Source organism: Chaetura pelagica, unplaced genomic scaffold, assembly GCF_000747805.2.
Source record: "Chaetura pelagica isolate M959 unplaced genomic scaffold, ChaPel_1.0 scaffold10, whole genome shotgun sequence".
In the NCBI taxonomy this organism is placed as follows: domain Eukaryota; kingdom Metazoa; phylum Chordata; class Aves; order Apodiformes; family Apodidae; genus Chaetura; species Chaetura pelagica.
The window spans coordinates 9,853,360-9,875,537 of NW_009952263.1; the positions used below are offsets into that span (position 1 = coordinate 9,853,360).

The 22,178-nt window shown below is 37.7% G+C and overlaps 1 protein-coding gene across 1 annotated transcript in view; it reads left to right on the top strand.

The window, feature by feature from the left end:
• The first annotated feature begins 4,711 nt into the window (after positions 1-4,711).
• The window catches only part of JAZF1 (JAZF zinc finger 1), a 92,958-nt gene continuing 75,491 nt past the window's right edge, over positions 4,712-22,178 (top strand). The window contains exons 1-3 of the mRNA XM_010007638.1: positions 4,712-4,732; positions 5,576-5,726; positions 8,502-8,574. Of these exons, the coding sequence (XP_010005940.1) occupies positions 4,712-4,732; positions 5,576-5,726; positions 8,502-8,574 (245 nt within the window). The remainder of the gene's footprint in view (positions 4,733-5,575; positions 5,727-8,501; positions 8,575-22,178) is intronic.

Consider the following 22,178-nt stretch of genomic DNA (forward strand, 5'->3'; position numbering starts at 1 on the left):
CCCCCCCACCCCCGCTTCTCTAAAGGACCTTTCTAGCACTCTGTGGTCTCCTGGTGATTTGATTAATGAATATTTTAGCTATTAAAAGTAACCATTAATTATTGCATTTGGTTGCAGCAATAATCGTGTTTCAAATAAAAACTGATTAACATAATAAGTGGAAAAGCATCACTGCAAGTGTGCTTGCAGTTCACTACATCTGAAAGCTCATGAGGTGCCTTTTTGACATTTATAGCTCTGCAGCTGGTTACCAGCTATTGCATTCCTTTTGAGTAGAAATTAAGAATCTGATTTAGAACATTACTTTCTATATTCTGAGACATGAGCTACCGAGAATATAATGAGGATGTCTGCAATCACAGTGCACAGTAATATTATCTTAATGAGTTATGGTTATATGCTCCTGCACAGCTTGCTGCTTTGCAGTTGCTGCTGGGGTTTTAGGTGGGTTTTTGGAGGAGGAGGCGCGCATGAGATGGCTTAAAAACTGGTTGGTTGATCAAGTGTCATCCTCTCTGCAAGAGGCAAACCAGGCTGAAATGGCTGGAGGTCCACTTGTTTAGGCTGGAGGTCCAGGCTGTTGTTTAGCTGTGACAGAGGTCTGGGAAGGCACATGTGGACTGGGCTGTTTCTCTAATCGGCCCAGCTTATAATAGGACCAGGAAAGGCCACAACTCTGCTGAAAGAAGCTGCTAGTTTTGCTTCCATGCCAGAGAGACGACTTTTGGATGTAGGGTGGTACACAGAGATCTTGATCACATACCTTTTAAAGGGGGGAAGGAAGCTACAATGTTGTTCCTCTTCACAGGTTGCATATGACCTTCAAGCTTCCCACTGAGAATGCTTTCAGTATACCATCCTTTCCTCCTGCCCCTCACCAATCTTTTCAGTAAAGAATTTCATAAATTCTGCACTTGCTTTACGGTACTGTAAATTAGTGTAAAGCAAGAAAGCAACTCTCAGGGAAACTTTTGGTAAGTTCTGGTCAGCTAGCTTGCTCCATTGAGGAACCAAAGGAACAGATCAGTTGCTTGGATTTGTCCACTACCTCACAGTTACCCTAGCATGTTTGATACTGTCCAACCTCAGTTAAAGCTGATTATTCTGGGGACACAGGATGGAAAATTCTATTCATTTCTGGCAAGGGAAGCCACTACTTAAGACAGTTCATTAACCGTAGTAAGGACCATAAGAGTAATAAAGCAATATATTTTCAAATAAACACATGAAAGTATGACTAAGTTGATCAAGTGTTTGTGTTGAGAGCTTCTGTCCTGTTCTTATTTGTGTGTTGTCTTATTTATATATAGTACATGGCACTGGAAAGTTATGCAAGTTCTCATTTTTCATTTTAATTGCCTATTTGAAGACATCATGACAGATCCAAAGGTTGCTTTCAGCAGCTGAGGAGCACTGTGGTCATTTACTTGTATGGAATAATTAACTTAATTGCAGAAATTAGAGCATTTTCAAGATTCAGAATCCGTTATCAGGCTCCATGCGTTCTTTCTCTTTTGTCCATATATGAAATATCTTTTCTTACATATGGTTATATCACAAATATTTTTTCAATGAAAGATACTTTTCAGAAGACTTGCAAATCCTGTTTATGTTTGCTTGGTTGTTTTTTAAATTAAAACCTGAAAATGTCAAATGATCTACTCAGTTTTGTTGATGAGCTGCCATTTTAACCTGAAATCCTTTTAATAATTATGCATTAAATTAGTATATGTGAAGCTCTAATTAGAACCCTGTTTGACTGGGCAATGGGGAGGTAAGGGATGGTCATTACTTCTAAGAGTTCACAGTTGGAAATAATGGCAGTTTGCAGGGATGAAAAAGGGTTTCTTAATAATAGTGTTATATAAAAAGTGTTCTACTTTTCTGTTTATATAAAAAATGTTCTACTCTTCCTTTTGCTATAAGACCAAAGCACAGATTATTTTTTTTTTCCATGTAGGTTATCTGAAATAGCATATATTACCTTATCACCCAGCAAGATACCATTTTATTGTATAACAAAGCTCTGAGTTCTTCTGCCTCACAGAATGTGTTATATAACAATTTCACATGTGCTGTTCTGCAGCAGTGAATGGATGGTGTTGGTTGTGATATTCTTGGAGGTTTTTGTGCTTTGATTATCAGCAGCTTTTGAACTGTGACCCCTATTTTTATATGGTCCCTCTTGCAATGATGTCTCTGACTGCTTCTTACAGGTCCTGCAGTCCCAACACTCAGTGGAAGTAAAATGCTGGAGTAGTGTCCTTGGGATCAGGGTGTATTTCCTATGAAGAGGCTGTTTGTAGAATTTTGAATTTTCTTCTGGAATTTTCATAAAGACTACCTCGCTTCCTTGTGAAGGGGGGACCTATGTGAAAAGGCTAGTGTCTGCTAAACCAGGGTGTTAAGTCAGCATGTGCTGCTTTCTATGACTTCCTGCTATTCCCATATTGGGAATACACTTGTTGGATTTTTTTCCTGAGGTAGCCTTCATTTAAATAAATCTGTTTGATATTTCTTTTTGCTTATTACTTGCCTACAGGTGTAATAGGTAACTTGCAGTTTTTAAGATTAATGCTAACTTTTTTGTGCTTGCACAGGCTTTAGGAGAGGTCCACACTAGTTTAGACTTTGGACTGTGACCTGTTTTTAGGTCTTACCTTGTTTTTAGACTTCGTTATCGTTCTGCAGTAATGCAGCAATTGGAATCAATCAGTGGCTGAGTGGAAAGTACTGGTTTGAGATGCAGTCGAGTGCCAGTAGAGCAGTGTCTGCCTCATTGAACTATTTCCCAGCTGGCCAAAAATAATGCTGTTTTGTGACTTTCTTGTAATATTTATGTGGCTTCTGTCTTTCAGGTTGTTTGCTTGTTGTTTTGGGTTTTTTTCATGGATTCATACTCTTATGAGTGATTTGACAGGGGAAGTAAACTGTTTGCAGTTAACTGATAAATTTTTGCAAGTCTGGGATAGACCAAACAGGGAGAATTTTGTACTAAAAAAAAATTATCCTGAAGCCTCCAGTGTTCACTGAAACTGTGATAGCTGAAATATAAACAGTGTTTTCCTGTTTTTACTTGTCTAAATTTAGCTTCCTTAGTCATCTGTTTAATCAGAGCCCAACCTGGTAATGTGGAAGAGTTTGGCATCTAATCTGTTTAACTCATTTAGATAAGTCTGTCTCTATGGCATTTAACATCTTGATCTTGGAAAGAACTAAAACTTGTGTGTAAATATTAAAGGTGTTCTTGAATTCAGGTAGGTTAAAAAGTCCTGCAGAATCATGGTATTTATCCTCCAGTGTTCTGTGTTTGAAGTGTAGAGCATCACCTCCATTTTGGAGATAAGGGAAAATTTTTTTCTACTAAAAGTACAATTAGAGGACCATGCTAATATCTGTAAAATTATAGTTGTCTGTGATCTTATTCTTTAGACTCACAAGAAGACTTACAACACTGTGTTTGGAATTGAAACTGAAATTCATAGTGGCTGTTTTGTAATGGAGTTTTTGGGTGGGGAACAGTTTCCAGTAACATTGAATTTATCTGTTTCTGGCTTTTTAAGCTACATCCATGTAAGAACAATTGTGGACTTTTGAGGAAGCCAACAAAAATGTTTGCCTTGGCATTGTTAGTGAAGCAAGCTAGTTTCAAGGGAAGTGTAGGTTTTAATTAATTAGCTGAGCTAACTTACATCAGCCAGCTTTCAAGGCCAAGTGAAATACAAGACAGGCGCTGTGAACCTGATGGTGGGCGAACGGAACGTGTACGGCTGTTCTGACAAAGCCAGTTGAAATTTGTTAGCAGTTTTCTGTGTGCCCTTCATAAGGTGAAAAGTGATTTTTCACACTGATTTAAATGCAGAAACTTCATGAAAGTAGAGGTCTCAAGTCAAGTTGTTTATGATAACCATCTTGTAGGGCAAAGTGTACTGCTCCATTATCTGGTAACAAAGAGGTGGCATGGAATTTTGTGCAGAAACGCTAATGTAGACTAAAGTTTTGTAATTGATGAAGACTGTACTTACACAGGATGCATATGCCTTTTTTTGTTATTTGCTGTCTTTAAAATACCTCAGCAGGTTAGGGTTTTGCAGTGTTTTCAAGCTACGAGTTACTTCTGCATAGGGTGAGGTGATTTAGTAATTGTGGCTTGGTTCAGTAGTCAGTGATTCCTTTTGTTATGACACACTGCACAGAAAATGCCCAGCTTTGTCTGAGTTCAAGGATGGCACAGTGCAATTTATGGTCTTAGCTTAAATTATACACTCATACTACTTGCCTGGTTGCACACTATGAAACAGGTTGTGAATATGAGAAACTGGAGGTGTCTAATCCTATGGATGATTAGTTGAGTAACTCTCTCCCATACTTCAGTCTTTTAGTAGTGAGGTGAAGGGGACCTGGAACAAAACCATGGGGTAGTTCATATTAAATGAAAATTTCAGTTTTATAACATTTCATTAAATTAAAAAAAAAAAAAGGTTTCCAAAATTAACACAATAGCAAAATAAGAGAATATAGCTTAAAAAACCCATAGCATTTCAGGACGTACATAGTACTTTCTCTCTTCCTACTGTGGAATAAAATCAGTGGAACATAATGCTTATGAGAAGAAACAAGTAATGAAGCTGATGTACAGTGGGTGGCAATTTCTTCTACCAGATTTCAAATGTTACAGTAAAACTAAGAAGTAGCGAGCCTTTGGTAAGCCATGGTAATTCAAGAAGCAAAGGTAACTAGTTAATGCTAGTTAACCAATCCCTTTAAAATCTGTAGTTGTTTCCGTGTGTGTTCTGTCCGGGTATTTTTCTTATAAGAATTCTAGACTCAGATCAGTCCTAGGTTGTACTGCTTAAATACTTTCCAATAAAAAGTTTTGTCATCTGTGAGTGTTTAATCCATTATAAGTGTCTGTTTGGAAACTATTTCAGCTACTTTTGGCTGACTGACTAGTCTGTGCATTTTTGAAGAAACAGTAACTAAGCATTTTATATTATACAGGGTCATTTTTTGAGACTGAGAACAGATTTTTACCTCCTCTGCTCCTCATTGTCTACTCAGATAGTTGAGTGTTGGCTGATACATAAAACACTTGGGTCAGTGGGGTGACAGGTGTTAGGAGGCTGTGGCTTTGGGGAGAATGTATGATGTTAGAAAACAGTACTAGTGTGTCTGTATAAATGTGTTTAGGTGTGAGAGAGCATAGCATCTGTAGTCCAGGCTTGGAGGTTCAGCATCAGAGAATGCTGCTACTTAATCTTACTGTAGCTGTGTTTGCTATCTTTAAAATAATAATAATGATTTTTTAAAAGCTGTTTACTGTCATATTTATTTCTTTATTTGCTTTATTTTTAAGCAAACTTGGGATAGTTGTGGTCTTTTGTAGTTGTTAACAATGTGTATTCACCCTCTGCCCTAAATCAGAAGTAAGATACAATAAGGGAGAGGGAGTCAGGAGCTGCAGGCAACAGGGCAGTACAAGGAAAGAATTGTGTATAAATTCAGTTCTGTGGTACAAGATTGAACAAGTAATAACAGATGTCTCCATGTGATTTTTAACTTGTTCCCATGTCAGGACATTTTGGGAAGAGAGGAGCAGGCATCAACGGCAGGAGAGAACCATAGGATGCAGAACAAGTATCAAGAACTGGAGCAGGAGATAGGAAAGGCACTGACTGTGGTTGTGCAGTGGACAAGGAGGAGGGAATGGAGGCAGGAAGGAACAGGCAAGTGACATTTTGAGACAGTGAGGAAAAAGCTGACAGTAGTGAGCAAAGTGTAGATGTGCCCTGGATAGAGAAGCCATACCGGTTTTAGGTGGGTGCAGTGTGGCTCCCAGTGTGGCCTTTGTGCCCCTCCGCCTGGGGAAGGGCTGTGCAAGTGCTGCATGGCTGCTGGCACCTGTGGCACAGCTGGCCTGCTCTCTGCTCCTTTCTGCTCTTCTCTGAGGGCCAGGCAGTGGCCCCAGGACAAGTTTCTTTGCTTTCTATCTTCTCTTAAAATAGCTGGAGGAAGAGAAATAGTATCCAACAGTGTTGTGTAGTTCCTGCTACAGTACAGAAGTGAATGTGACATTCTCACGACTAGCAGCTGGTTGCAAGATGAATAAAAACATGTCAAGCATTTTGAGTGCTAAATTCATACAAGACTTTCTTGACCACCTCCTGCATTATTTTTTGCTGGGGCTGGGTTATATGACACAATCAACTTAAAGTACAAGTCTGTTATGTGGAGGGGGAAAGGACAGATTAACTTAATAGATACTGTGTGCAGTGTGTTCCACATGTGTTAGGCAGGACCTGCTGAGAGACAGGACCCTGCTTTGTGCAGGATTCAGTCGGTGAATTTCTCTGTACTTTGATAACATGCCCCTCCAAAATTATGGGCCTTTTGGTTTTTGTCTTGGCATTTTCATCTTCAGCTGGTGTTATGCTGAGCTGCTGGTGAGCAGCAGAAGGGTGGTAGACTCTTCGTTAGAGCTTTCCCTTGTCCCTTCCCATAGCACTGTGATGTAAACCAGCCCCAATTTTGTCTCCTCCAGTTACAGAAACTGTTGTTTATAGATGGAGGTTAATCCCATGTAAGAACTGGATTAGCAGAGATGTAGTCATTTAACCACAGATGCCTGAACTTGAGACAGTTCTTAGATAGTCCTGGCTAGGATTAGTGCTCTGTAGACGTTCCAGATTGAAACAGTTTCATGGCACCGCTGAGGTGTAAATCTAACAGAGTTTACCATGACAGCCATTGGCCAGCTAAATAACTGTAGATTTTGTAGAAACAAAAGCAAGTAAAAGATCTTTGTGTGTTGCATGAACTTAACTTCGCCTCAGAAAAGTGAATTATAAAGGTAAAGTGAGAGCGCTGATGCTTTGGTTAGCTTAATACAGAGAAAAGTGTGTTGTGCTGGTAATTACTGCAGAATTTCCCCAGGCACCAGCAAGATCTGCTCCTTTTAAGGATAAGAAGCTTAGGGTTGCTAGTTGGCTTGACACTTGTGCTTTTTATCCCTCTTCTCTGAACTTCCTTGAAGGTATTTATCTCTTTAGGGACATACCAATAAAGGCATGTTAGCAAATCTTGGAGCTTGAGCTTTGCAGGAACAAAAGTAGGAAGAAAGATTAGGATCAGTCTGAGCTTTGAGGGGCTGAACAGGGGATTCCCTGCTCACTGAATAAACACATTTTTTTGCTTCAGGCATTGGTGTGACAAATGCTCCTACCTCAAGCATCGTTCCCATTCTGTTTAGTTACAAATCATCCTCAAGGCTGGGCAGCAGAGCTAGATTTCAAAGTAATTGTGTCTTGTTTTAAAAACAAGACAAAAAACAACAGAAGCAAGTAATCAGCCTAAACAAATAAGGATATCAAGATAATAAGCTTTTAAGGATTACCAATGCTGAAAGTTGTAGGAGGAGATAAGAACAACCCAAAGTATGGGTTTTGCTTGGGGTTCCCGGTTCTCCCCAACACAAAATGTTGCTCCTCAGAAATAAAAGATGCATTGCAGCGGTACTATGGGGGTCCATTTAGTAAAAGCAGTTTGTATTTTTTATAACTAAAATATGGAAACTGCACCCAGAATGGCTTTGAAAGTACTACATAAAATGTGTTGTTAATGACTATGTAGTAATCTGCACAGGCACAATGCATATTTTCCATAGGGAATTTTTTATTATTGTTTATGCTCAGCTACTAAAGGTGCATTTCTACAATGTAGGGCAAGGCTGTATTTGAAACCTCAATATAACCCTTTTATTTTTAAAAGGAAAACTTACGTAAACTATGTGCACACTTCTTTGTCTTTTGTTCCAGAAATTTAAAACCAGACTACAACTTTGTTAGATAAAAGTAAAATTTAACTGAAAAGGACAATGAAAGCAGTGATAGAAAACATATTCTATGAATTGAGTGAGAAAGTTAGAAGTTGAGGAAATTGGATTGTATTTGCTTCAGGGCATTTAGTAGGCAATACTGTGCTTTACAAGGTTTTGGCTTAAAGTACATTTTTGTACGACTTCTCTGATTGAGAGCTTTAGAAAATAAACTGCAGAGAAGGAAGAAAGCAAAACTCAGAGATGCAGAAGAAAAGTATCAAGTCCCAGCTGAAGAGATCTCATAACTCTAGAAACATCTCAAAATATGTCAACTATATTTAGAAATAGCTACATTAGAAAAGAAGAAAGCTTGATCCTTCTAATACTGTAAATCATGGAAAGCAGTGAAAACTAATATTTATGAGGGGGATTGTGAAAGCTGGTGTGAGAGTTGGAAATTACATCACTGTTGATGTTTCAAATCCTTGTGTAAAGTAATGCAATACTGTGTTTATGAATAAATTAACAAATGATTATGCTATGCTGAGCATACTCTATATGGATAAACTGGGTTGAGCTGTTTTGCATCTCTTGTCTTCACTTACGTTATTTTGCAGTATACAATCCCATATGTTTCAATGTAAATACAGAAAACTCAATTCAGTGTATTTATTTTTTATTCCAGATACAGACCCACGTGTTTTAGAGAAACAAGAGCTTCAGCAGCCAACCTATGTTGCTCTAAGTTACATTAACAGGTAAGTGTGATTATTTTTCAGGTATAACTGATCTTTGTTTGCACAGTATGTGTGCGTGTATATATATATATATATGCATATTCCAAAATGGTATGCTTAATTATGTTTTGTTTCATGATGTATGATACTATCATAACACCTGTTTTAGAAAGACATTTGAACTAAAATTCAACTTAACTTTTAATCACTCTATGTAGGCCCTAACCAGCCCTACATCTGCACTGCTCAGATACATTGGAGATGTGGTTTTAGCCTTTATGTTGAAGCTAAGTCTTGTGCAAAACAAAATTATTTGTCTTTGCTTATTTTTCTGCTTTCTTGTACTTCACACCAGTGAGTGGAGAAATAAATTTGTTTTCAATCAAAAGTGAAATTTAACTGATAGCAGTCCAATCTGTAACAGAGTTTTTTACAGTAAGTTTTTCAACTACAGTGTGTATCTTTAAAAATCATGCTTACCAGCTCTGTGTAACCTAAAACTTGAAAAATTTAAGAAATTAAACCAATTTTTGAAGCATTTGTCGAGTTAATAAAGCCTTTGCTTTTCAGTTATTGACTGAGGGCAGAACTGAGACCTTTGTCATGGTAAACCGCAGCCTGTAGTTGCTCCGTGCTTTCCATCTCACCTAGGCCCATCACAGAATTCAAAGGAGGTTGCTCCGATTGCTGTTCCTCTGGGAGGACAGTGACCCGTGGAGCATGCTGCATGGAAGGGAAAGACAGCAAGGTTTTGTGCAGTTCCAGTGCCTCTTTTCAGTACGTTTGTCACAGTGTGCTGTGGTTGGAAGTTCCAATTAGTTGCATTTTGGAAATGTGTTTCTCAGAGAATATCCTGTATAGGATTATTGGGTTTTATACCTGGGACACCAGTTTCCTTTTGTATCTTTGCTGCCCAGGGAATGAGAAATAAACTTACAAACCTGGAAGATTAACCCAACTTTAATTCAGGATAGACTGAGTTAATTCAAACTCTTATGGGTAATACGTAATGCAAAAATTTTCATATTAACTTCTTGTTAAAAGTGAAACAAACAAACAAACAAAAAAACACCACAACAACAGAAAATCCCCAAAACGTTTTCAAACACAGTATCCACTGTTTGGCTTTGTATAATATTTGCTGTAAAGCAAGGATGTTGGGGGAGGAGGGGAAGAAAACTTCAAGGTATGAAAGTAAGGAGTGTTTGCTTGGTGAAATGACTACATTTTCCCCACTATATGAGACTGTGATGATTAAGAATTGCTGGTATTTACATTATTTCCCACTTGGCAAGTAACTCCTATTCTTCCTGGAGGCAGTTCTACCCTTAAAAGCATATTTTGAAATTAACCAGGACCCTTTTTAACACTTATTTCTGTTGATCTCATTTAATGTACTGTATAAAACTTTTCTCCCCCCCTCGTGCGTAGGCTTGGTACGTTGTTATGTATGTTGGTTTGTTTCCCCCTTTCCATTACATAGTTGGGCGTTTTCTCTTGTTGCTTCTGTGATTATTTTATGTAATGTGAAGGGGGAGAATATTTTTTTTAATTAGGGAAAAGCTGTTCTAAGACCACAGAAAGTGCTACAGAACTTAATTGTCAGACTTGGAATCAGACTACTTTTAAAGTAGTTTGAAAGTGATACCTCATCTAGATGTCATTATTCTGGTACTCTTTTTAACTGAGTTCTTTGTGACTGAGAGTTTTAGTTACTGCATATTTTGTTCAAAATATCTTATGCTTTCAATTGTGACAAATACTTCTGCAGAATTGAATTGAGTTGTTCTTACAGTAAAACCCAATCTGAACTGACTCTTATTTAAACCAGCTGCTATTTAATTGCTCTTTTAATTGTATTTTAATTTTTTCCAAAGTGCTGATGTCTTTCATTGAACCACCTGCTCTATGCAGCTCAAGCTCTTGAGGGAGTAGCAATATCCATTACACTACGAGACATGCCTTTTTATTTCCCACTACATATGCCAGAGCCAAGTTCTGCTTTGTTGTCCCAGGCTATGAACTCAGATTTTGTAGCCTAATACATGTCATAAACATGTTGCATACTGTTAGATATCAAACACCAGATACTGCTGCACTTTTTTTAAACCCATGCTTTTATGGCTTCCAAGTAGAACTGAACTTAGCTTGGTTCCTGCTGTGAGTTCCAGACCTTAAAACAATCTTCCTCTGTAGGTTTGTATATTCAATATGTTCTATGTGGGCCATACATTCTTGTGGAGCCTGGGAAAATAAAGACTTCTGATTCTCAGGGACTGTCAAAATTATATGATAAGATGTATACTTAATATATGTTGTGGTAGAAAGATTAAGTGGGTGTGCTTTATGCTCTGCTCATTGCCCTGTTGTATGGTGGCCATTATAAGCTAAAACAAAACATAAATCTGGGTTGTCTGGTTTGATAGCTGGGAGGATAAAGCAGATAGTAGAGACAGAAGGGTACAGGAGTCTTTGTTTCCATTCTGAAACATACTCTCGCTTCCATTTCCTTTCTAGCCCCAGTTATTTTCTCAGACATATTAATACAGCAATATTGTGTGTGCCTTTAAGTTTAGAAACAATGTTCAGATTGTGGATGTTTGAATCTGGATAGCTCTGTCTCTTTCTCTGCTGGAGATTTACTGCCATTAGAGCCTTCAGTAACGACACACAGATGCAGCTTCCATAGCATGTGATCCTCATGTAGACAGATAAGGTTCCTTTTAAAACCAGTGGACAAAATATAAATTATAGGTCATAATGGTTTATTATCGCTACATCAAACACTTGCACCAGGCACTGACTGAATCACTGCAAATCCTTTTCTCAGACAAAGTTTAGGGTAGCCTTAATGCAATCCCCGGTATTGATGATTGTTCCCTACTTAATTTCCATTTGCTTTCTTAGAAGTCAAAATTGGAGGCAGTAAAGCACAATACTGCCAAAGCAGATGCAGTTCATTTGTTTTTATCCTATAAATACAGGAGTGGTTTGTCTGCAAGGAGTTCAGTGGTGCTACTACCTGAATGGGACACTGGCTGTGATCTGTCAGAGAAGTAGTTCCAAATGAGCACTTGGGCCAACATTCTCCAGTACTTCTTAGAGGTATTTCCTTTGTATATGGGTCAAGACACCTTTATATTTTCTATTGCATTGGAAGGCAATTGTTAGCAGCAATACCTAGTATTGTTTATTCTACTACTTAGATACAGTATTTATAGCTTTAAGTTAATTAACACAACTATGAATTCTCCTTTGTGAACCTACATAGTGTTTGTGCCTCTGAATCTGTGGGTCTGGGACTTTGTCAGCAATGGTTCTTGAGTTTGCTGTGTTACTGTGGAATGTGAAGCCCTGGCCTGGCAGCATGCTGTCAAGGCTTCCACACTTGTGCAGCCTAATGGAGAGAGACTCCTCAGTATCTGCATATTCTAAAATTGGTTTAATATGGTTACTGTTGGTTACCTGTTAGCAATGAAAGCAGCTGTTGTGTGAATAGTTTGAGGTTTTTTTAAAAAAACATACCAAACATCCTAGTATTATTAGCACAAGTAAGAAAACAACATAGGCATGCAAGTAACTCATCTGGCTAAAAAGGTAATACTAAAAAATTGCTAAAAATAAAAAGCCTTTATTCCAAAATTTAGTGAATAAAAAATCCTTTACAATTAAATTATAAGAGAGGTATTTCAAGTTTGAGATGGTAAGTACCAGAAATAGGAAAAAATCATAGTTTATTGGAGTAAATTCCTTTCCTCTTGAAAATGTAAAGTGGGAGAACCATAGTAACTTGTATTATTGGAAGCATAACTGCAACTTAGAACACAATAGAACAACTAAATGTGCATTTAATGCTGTTTCTATAAAATACATTTTGCTTAGGTATAGAAATTGCTTTGATTAAAAAGCTTTTATCGTGTTGGGGAAAAAAGGAAGCTAGAATGCACCATCTACTGAAACTAAGCTGCCTTAATTATGTAGTGTTTCTACTGCAAATCATGTAATAGCTATATTGGGGAACTATTGAAAGCAAAGACTAGTGTAGTCTTAAAATCTCTAGTAAGCTACCAAAATATTTTTGATCACAGTAATCCTAGGTTATTTTTAAATAGTGGTTTTCTATTGATAATCAAGATTGTACAAGAAAGTTCAGAAAATAAAACAGGTTTTAAGAATCAATACTGCAAACAGTTACAGCACACTGGGGTGAACTATGGGCAATTGGTTGAATAAGGCTATCTAATGTGTATAAAGTTAATTCTTGTGCACAACTGGGAGCACAAATTAAGACTGTGGTCAGAATGGGATGTCATTTTGGGGTGAACAGTCCAAGATTGTCCTTGCATTTCAGCCAGTCCTAACATTTTTGGTCCTCCCTCCAGATTTTATTTTTAACAAAATTTTGCCTCACTGTCACCATTATAAATTCCTGTAGGCTTCAGGCTTCTCTCTCAGTTTTCCTGTCCTCTCAGTGGTCACTGAATTCTTGAGAACAAATTTCCCAACTCTGCTTCCTTTTTTAATAACATTGGAAGTAAAACAAATCATTTTTGTAAGCATATGCAATTGTGAAAGGAATTAATTGCATGTAATGTTCTAACCACTCCAAACTGTCCCTGTATTTTGTCTGGCTTGCTAATTCTGGTTCTACTGCTATTACCATTTTTTCCTAGGGTTTTTTTCCTAGAGTAGCCAACATTAATTTAATTATAATTTGAAAGTTATTTTTAAGTGTTAAGTCTTTAGGTAGTGATATATTTAGTGTGCACTATTTTACTAATGTAATAACAAAAAGAATGGTTTGGATTTGAAGGCAATGCCCTTTGAATTACATCCATGTGGTATCTTAGCAGAGCATCCAAGCCACATGATACCATGATACTGGTTCTTTATTTCTTTGACCTTTTCCCTTTTTTTTAAAGGTATTATGCTCACTACTGCATATAAATTTAAAGTGCTTTTTACTCCTTTCTATATAGGAGGCTCACTGGTGCCACTGGCCTCTCATATCCGTTCTTTATCACTGGGAGTGTCTTCTGCTGTTAGTGCCTTTTCTCTGACAGTTGATTCTATTTATGTATTTGGTTGTGACAGTTAAACATGCTTTCAGTAAGTATATTGATTTATAATCTCATCAATATCTGCTATCTGCTTATCAGGTGAATGTTACAGTGAATACCCGTTTTAGAGGAAGATGCTCAATAAACTTATATCATCAATGTTTACAAATATGTAAGGGGTGAGTGTCAGGGGGACGGAGTTAGGCTTTTCTCAGTGATGACCAGTGATAGGACAAGGGGTAATGGGTGTAAATTGGAGCATAGGAGGTTCAAGGTGAATATCCGAAAAAATTTTTTTACTGTGAGAGTGACAGAGCACTGGAACAGACTGCCCAGGGAGGTTGTGGAGTCTCCCTCACTGGAGACATTCAAAACCCACCTGGATGAGTTCCTGTGTGATGTACTCTAGGTGACCCTGCTCTGGCAGGGGGGTTGGACTAGATGATCTCTCGAGGTCCCTTCCAGCCCCTAAGATTCTATAGCTTCTATCCTGAAGCCACCTAGCAGCACCCGTAGCTTTTGCAACACATTGCACTTTTCTCCTGTGGTTCTGCTATGACATATTTTCCAGGAGTTGAACTTAGCAGTAGTTAATAAGAAGCTAATGAAAGACTGTAGCCTCTTAGAGGTCATTCCCTATAATTGGATGTGCCACCATAAAGTTCTTATTAGGACATTTTCTCAGCAACAGTGCAAGTCCTGTTTTCTTTTCCAAGAGTGTCAGCCTTAAGTTGTTTGTACATCGTGTAGAAGACCAAGATTCTTTGTCCTCCTCTCTAATCCCTTAGGAGTGTTTTAATGCTAAAACTGTTGACTGACTTGGGATAGGAAATGATTACTCCTCTTGACATTTCTGCTTTCCTTGTACCATCATCTGAATATCTGTTTAGGCAAAATTCGGAATCAAACTTGAGAAGTCAGGAGGCTGGAGGGAACTAAGGTTGTTTCTCATTGCTTTCTTAATGGATCCTTTTTCAGAATGTCTGTGAAAAATGGAACAATTCTGAACAGTGAGCATCTTCCTCTAAAACGGGTATTCACTGCAACATTCACCTGATAAGCAGAAGATCAGAATTCCAATGTAACTCAGGCCTGAGATTTCAACTTCTAAGCTGTATTATTGGTGGTATATTACAGATGAATTGAGGCATGCTACAAATGAATCTATAAAACCCCTTAAAACATGATTCCTAATCTCAAAATAGTTAATTTATTTAATGAAAAAGAAAATTACAATTTTTCAGTAACTAGAACAAAACCATCCTAACTTACAAACAAATGGTAGAGACCAGAAAAACTTTTCCATTTTAGGAACCCTACTGGAGATCGGTTTTTCTGCAGAGGAAAATCCAAGCCAGTGAATCTGAGCCAGTGAATGACAGGTTGCTGTGCCACCTGTTCAAACTTACACCATTTTATAGTGCCTCGTACCACAGTTCTTGCCCTTTGTCTTAAAAGTTGACTTTTCCTTTCTGTAATATGATACTGACATATTTGAATTGGGTAGCACAACTCTGTGAAAGTGCAGGGATTCCCTTAGACTATTGACTCTCATCACATGGAAGGTGCATGCCAGTGCTTCCAATAGCTGCTGGATTTAAAGTGTGTGACAGAATACAGAAACAAAGGGATCAAAGTAACATGTCAATTGCCAGCTAATATTTTTATATCTGAGCTTATTTTTAGGTTTGCAGGGACCAAGTAGATCATGTGTTTTTATTCATGTCGCCATATCTTTATGCTCTGCTATTTGACTCGTTCAGGAGATAGAACAAGACAAACTTCAGATGATAATTCAAACAAGATGTGCAAAAATGAACGTTAGTTAGCATAAGGGGAATGTCTTTTGGTTGGAAGGATTTATGCAGTTGGCTTTATTTTCTCTTTCTCTTTTTATCAGCTTCAAGCTCAGCAAAACTCAAGATTTATATAATATACAGCCCTTTTATTTCATGTCAGCAGTAAAGATCAAAAAGCAGTTTGGCATTTTAAGGAAAAGCCCTAATCCCATGCCCTGACATAAAAATTACATGATTAATTGAGAAGTGTAGGACACTGAAAGAATGTGTTTTAGTTGTGGGGTTGGTATTTTGTTTTTAATTGAGAGGTAATTGGCTTTCTTCTGGTAATGCTCATATGCAAGTCTCAGGGACAGAAAAAATTCCATCTCATCAATCTCAAGTAAAAGAAGCATTGCCAAGTCAGCATCATGCCTTGCAAGTATGTGGATGCACACCTCTGTGTCTTATACTATAGTTAGCAAACACTCCAGCTGTCAGCGTAAATCCTCAAGATTCTCAGGATTTTTGTAATTACTGGTATTTCTTCATTCTTTAGTGAATGTGGCATAGCAAAATAGATGAAAAAATAATCTTGGCTTTATGGCACTGTTTTTGCCTCAGCCAGTCCAGTTCCAGTTCTCGTCTTTCTCTGTTTATTTTCCATTTACTCTTGCACAGGTCACTTCATTTTGTGAAGGGACAGGAGAAATTCTTGTTTTCTTCTTTCTTTTCTGTGATGTTTAGGTTTGATCATAAGCAGTAGTAGTGCTTTCAGAAGGACTGTGTGTTTGCTGTATGAAAAAAACTGTATTCACATACTTACTTGGCAGCTACATGGGGTAGCAGCTCTCTCAGCATTTATTTGTGTGTATGATAGCACAATGAGTCCCTTATTCTTGTTAGAGTCTCTAATAACATATGTTCATTCTTTATGTTACAGTTAGTTAACATACTCATAAAGCTACTTGAAAAAAACACACTAATGTGCCAGTTTCATATCCTCTGCAGAAATAAGAATTTGTGGAAATACTGTTATGCTTTTATTTCAGAGTGAAGGATGAGCAAAAATTCTGCATTTACGCCTTAGTTTTCTTTAAAGTACAATCTGAGAAAAAATGGCTCAAAACAGTGGCTATCTATACCACTCACAGAAATGGCTGCTGTATACTGCTAGTTACCTCCTGTCCTGGTAAGGTTTTTTTCTTTAAGTTGACATCAACAACAGCAAAAAACATTACAAGCATAAGAGAAAATTACAAGCAAACTAGTAACTTTCTAGGAAGGGTCCTTGTTGTCTCATGTTTTGCTACAAGCGTGTCATTTGAGTTACATGTTGGCAACTTTACTGTCCCAGGAATCCCAAAGCAGTCCAGACCAGCTGCTAATATTCATTGTCTTGCATCCTGGTGTTTTTAAATCTAAATTTTATTTATCACTGGTCTTTTGTACAAAAGTAGTTGTGTTTCTTTTTCTAACTTCAACAATTTCTTTTTTAAAATAACAATACTTCATGGTAAAGCTACCAATTTACATTTATTGAAAAAGGCATGTATAGAATTAATCTACAGTAAGACTAAAAATTAGATTTTCAAATAAATGTAGTCATTCAAAATGCAAATTACTGCGTTACTCATTTTTCCCCCCAATATTAGCTTTTGGATATGGTAGTCCATTGCATATTCTCAGATTCCATCCAGTACTGAATATCCCACTGGTTTGTGATTTATTAAATGTAACAGGACTACATTCTGGAATAATTTCGACATTTGATGTTTCCCCTCCTTTCTCCCTCATTCTTATTTTAGCAAATAACTCTTCCAGGTAAGGATGTTTGCACGTCCTTTGCAAAATCTTGCTAGTATTCAGTGAGAGAGGAGGACTGTGACCATAAAGGCCATGTAACAAAATAGAGTTGCAGTATGAAGTGTGTCTTTGTATCTTGTTCTTGACATGTAGAAGTAGAGCTGCAGTTCAGAGGTGGCATATCAAGGCTGTCCAGCTTCAGGACAGCCTATAGCCTTGTCTAGAGATTAAGTGCAGATGAGAGAATATTTTTAGTGCTGGAGAACTTGGATTGTGAGGAAATAATATTGATGTCAACTTCCTCTATATAAAATCTACTCCAAAGAGTTAGTCTCAGCCTTAGTTGTCATTAACTTTTTTTGCAGTTGGATTGACCTCTCCGTTTGAGTCAGTGAGAAAGTTTGTATAACCTACAAGGATACATTCATTATCCCACCACTTCCTCTGCAAAACTCCAGTGTCTTTCAATGCAGAGCTGGAAGGAGCCTTTGTTGTGCACTGGCATCCCAAATAGGGTTCATGCTGTGGAAGTGCAAAACAAAATTAAGGTTAAAACTGAAGTCAAATGAAAGCAACTGGTGGATACAATATATGAGTAGAAGAGAACAATGGAGGATATGCATTATGACAAGGACTTAGTGATGCTTGTCTGCCTTGATTGTGAGCAGCTATTATATAGTAAAGGAACCTTTAATATGATCAAAACAGAAGAAGAAAAGGTTCCTGTTTAACTGAATTTACTGCCTTTTTTTTGTTGTTGTTATGAATGCAAAAACAGAGGATAGATTGTGCTTATCTTGTCCATATCTCGGAAGGTGAGACAATTTACAAGACTGAAAAGGTAAGAAGCTTCACAATGAAGGAGAAATAAAACCCTGAAACTGATACTTCTGATATAAAGCTGTTTGTACCTGTTTGTGAATACAGCTGGACATGCCTTTGACTTCTGAAAATTAATTCTGAAGTCTAATTAAATGCATTTTAGCAGTCAGTGTGAATGTGTGAATTACACATTGTTTAAGCAACCTATTTGAGTTAAGGTGGCCTGAAACAGTCAAAAAGCTTGCTTGGTTCAATAAACAAACACTGTTGAAGGGAGGCTTTATTCAATTAATTTGGTTTGCTTATAGTACAATTATGCTGAATTAATACTTTCTGAGTCTTGGTTTCCCTGAAACAATGCATTTTCAGATAGTAGTTTTCTTGTCCTAATTTCCTAGAGAACTGAAAGGTTTTCTTTCTTTGTTGTTGTTGAGGTTTTGATTGTTTGTTTGTTCTTTTTAATTGGGCACATCTTTTTCTCCAAAATTTTATATGAGGATGCAGGCAGAGATGGAATAATTACAGGTGTAGATGGTCCACAGGGGTGGACACTACTGAGTTGTCCTTGATTTGCAGAGGAATTGTTGTGGTTTTGCCTTGCATGGTTGTTTAATATCTAGTAATTTTTAATCCAGGTACCTTTTGTAATATATGTGAAAGACACCATAAAAAAGAGAGAAGTAGCTGTGCATTGGGGCATGTACACCACAGCCTTGGCACTACTGTCTGTACCACTGTCTGTATTTGGGTGAGACTAGCCTCATTGTTGTAAGTTTGCATGGCAGGCCAGGTTAAACTCATTCTCCTGTAAGAGTATGAACTTCCTTTTTCAACACAGCATCATTTCTTTGGTGTCTGCTGCTGTGGTGTACTACAGGGCATAGTGAAGATTTGAATAGTTCTCCTCTTTCTTGTAATGCTCTTAGACTGAGATTATGGCATCTGATGGTTTTGATGTGGGTTTTTTTGCTGTTGTTCTTCCAGCTTTTCTTCCATGTAATCTTTTCCTGGCCCTTTTTAATGTGTCCAGTGTGTTAATCCATATGTCCAGTGAAACTGTCCTAATGAGGCCTGCAGCCTCAAGGATCACTTTGTAGCTTGTTTCTGCTCCTGCTTTTTTCTCTGTTCTTCCTGATGCCTCCAGCCTCTTCTGTCCCTGTCTGTTATGTCCCTTCTGTTGCTGGCTGGGCAGTACTAGCAGTGTATTCACCTTGAGGAGAACATATAATCTTGGTGAATCCTTACAAGCTGATGAAGGGGCATCCTGGATGAAAGTAAAGCAGAGACAGGTTGTTCTACAGTTGCATATAACTAACATTTCACATTTGCCACTGTCAGTGTTGGGGATTGACCATGAGCCTGGAATCAGTAACTTTCCACGAGAACACTTGAGGTGGGAATAGGTTTGGTTTATTACCTGCTTTTGTAGTGTGGATAGCAAGACCATTCCTACTAACATCCAGTTCACACGCAGCTCCTGTGATGGTGGTGTATTCCTTGACAATTTGTGGTAGCAAGTACCCCTGCTGCTACACACAATGTAAAGTAATTTCAACAAAACCAGAGGTTTTTTTTGAGGTGGTTCCTCCCCTGCTCTAACAACCAATGTGAAGCACTCTTTAATAAAGGGTTAAAAAACCAAACCAAAACATCCCTCTGTTCAAGGTGAGTATATGCATTTTTGTGACTTCCTTTTCTACTATTTCTTATTTCACTTGCTCACATGCCACTTCTAAATGATCCGTATTTACCAAAACTTGTTAAGCAATTTAAACCAGGTCAGTTGGACGATGCTATTTGCAAGAGGTACCTGCACAGTTTCTGTCCTCTATATTGAGTATTATCAGAGTTGATGCTGATTTTGCAACCACAGAGCTTAATATAAGAGCCTGTTTTGAATATTTCCAGCAGTGAAACTTTGAGCTTATGCTCTTAACAGGATCTTTGGTATCTGTCCAACTACAAAAATACGGTGTTACCTGTGTTGAGATACTAGAAATACCCTGAATTTGCACCTAGTGCTGTATAGGAACTTTTTATTAAAAAAAACACCAAGAGTGTTACGGCTGTAAAAGTGACATTATGTGAGGGGTTGCATGTACATGCAAGGGTGTACTTAGGTTTCCTTTTCCCATTAATTTTGCTATGTAAAACATATCCCTGTATTTTTCATTGGTTTTCTACTGATTTCTTATTCACAGTTGTTCATCATTGTATACCCAGTAGTTGCCCTTTTTCTTCTTGTTGTTTTTTTGCTATTTAATGTAAAAAACTGGATAAAGCATTTGCAGAAGCCTGTAGTGCAGTTATATTAAATGAATGTATTTCTCTTGTCCTTGTAGAAGAAAGAGACAATTAATAGGTAACAACTCCTAATTTTTCTTTTAGTGCAACCCAGTTTATTCTTATTGGCTCCTACAGTCCTGTGCACATAATTGATCATTTGCACTATGCATTTTAAGGGTCTGTGAAATACTGCTGGTAGTTTTTATTTTATCCATCTGGTTCAGTTAGAACAGTGTGACTCTGCACAAGGCTGGAAATTGTACACAGTGCCACTGTTCTACTGTAAACCAGTATACATTCCTCTCAGTCAGATTTAGGACCAGTAAGGGCCCTTGACTGGAATAGTACATTGACTTTAGGTATATCCACTTGAAAATCTATGATAGGAAACTTGCTTTCACAGTTTATAGTTTACTTATTTTACAAGTCCCATCTGCATAAATGAGGACTAACCAGTCATCTCAGCAGCATGTTGCCTGTGAGAGGTTAGAGTTGGCTATCTTCCTACATGAATTGGACCATTGATATTAAAACTTACTTTTTCTTTTACAAAATGTTAGTGCAGGGATTAAATCATTCCCACAACAGAACGTGACACAGATTTAGTTTTAGACTACAAAATTTACAATATTTTGTTTACATGATATGCAGTATAAAATAACAACCTACATCTTTTCCCAAAAGTGTAGTAACTCTAGGGATTTAAAAAAATTAATTTAATTGTTTTAATATGATTGAGAAGTAAGGAAACATTGCTAGTAGTGCAGGCTTTATAGGAAAAGATGTCATGTGTTCAGTGAGCTAGGCGATTAGGTGCATTTTGGCTTTGTATTCATGTGATTCATAAAAGATGTTTATTTTCCTCACTATTATTTTTCCTTTCCCTTTGCTACCTCAAGCGATGCTATATGAAAGCAGAAAATACTGCTTCAGTAAAGTTTGGGCTTAGTTATTTCACATCCTGAATGTCTTAAAAGCATGCTGGGGGTTTTGTACATGTTTTGTGATGAAAAGGCTTATGGCTTCATAGTAAATTATTATGATGGGGAAAGAAAAGAACTATGGCACAGGAGCATTCCGTCTGCATTTCTTGAAAATAGTTTCTTGGCAAAAATTGTAATGAAGTAGAAGTCCATTAACCATGAACAATTTTTTATTTGTAACAGCAGTAATTGTATGCATACTACTTGTTAATGCATGTTCTCACATATGGTATAAAACTAAAACATTGCTATCTCAAGAGTTCCTCATTTTTGCTGATGTCCTCATTTTGTTTGAGACATCATTTATTGGGGCAGCATGTAGGGCACAGTGAAATTTTCATGATGAAACCTGAAACTGGATGAAACAAACCTGGAGGTTGGATCAAGTTCACAAGAACATTTGCTGAGGTTTGTAAGTCTGGGTTGAATTTGCAGCCAATCTGTGCTCACTTACTGTGCGTTGAAAGAACCACAAGAAATGTATTGATTTCATATGGTTTCAGCCTTCAGTCATTTCATACTACCAGTGACTTCAGTCAAAACTGGACATTGCTTGCTCAAACTCCAGTGAAAGCTAACTGAGACCTGTGTAAAGTGATTTAAGAAGTCAGGTGTGGCAAAGGGTTTGACAGTATCATCAGGCAGGAAGGCCAGGAAGCAAGAGACTTTTGTGCTTCCAAAAGCACAAAGAGGAAAGGCAAGCATAGGCAGGATCCCCCATCACACTTGAGAAGCTCCCACTTGGTCATTCTTGGGCTGCAGTACAAGTGTCAGAATTGGACCATGCATGCAAGGTGAAGTTTTTGTCGACAGGGAAAGGCTGATGAGCAAAACTGAGGAGAGCTTCCTCATGTGTGTACAAACATGGGGGTTTTGTTGAGGATTTCTTC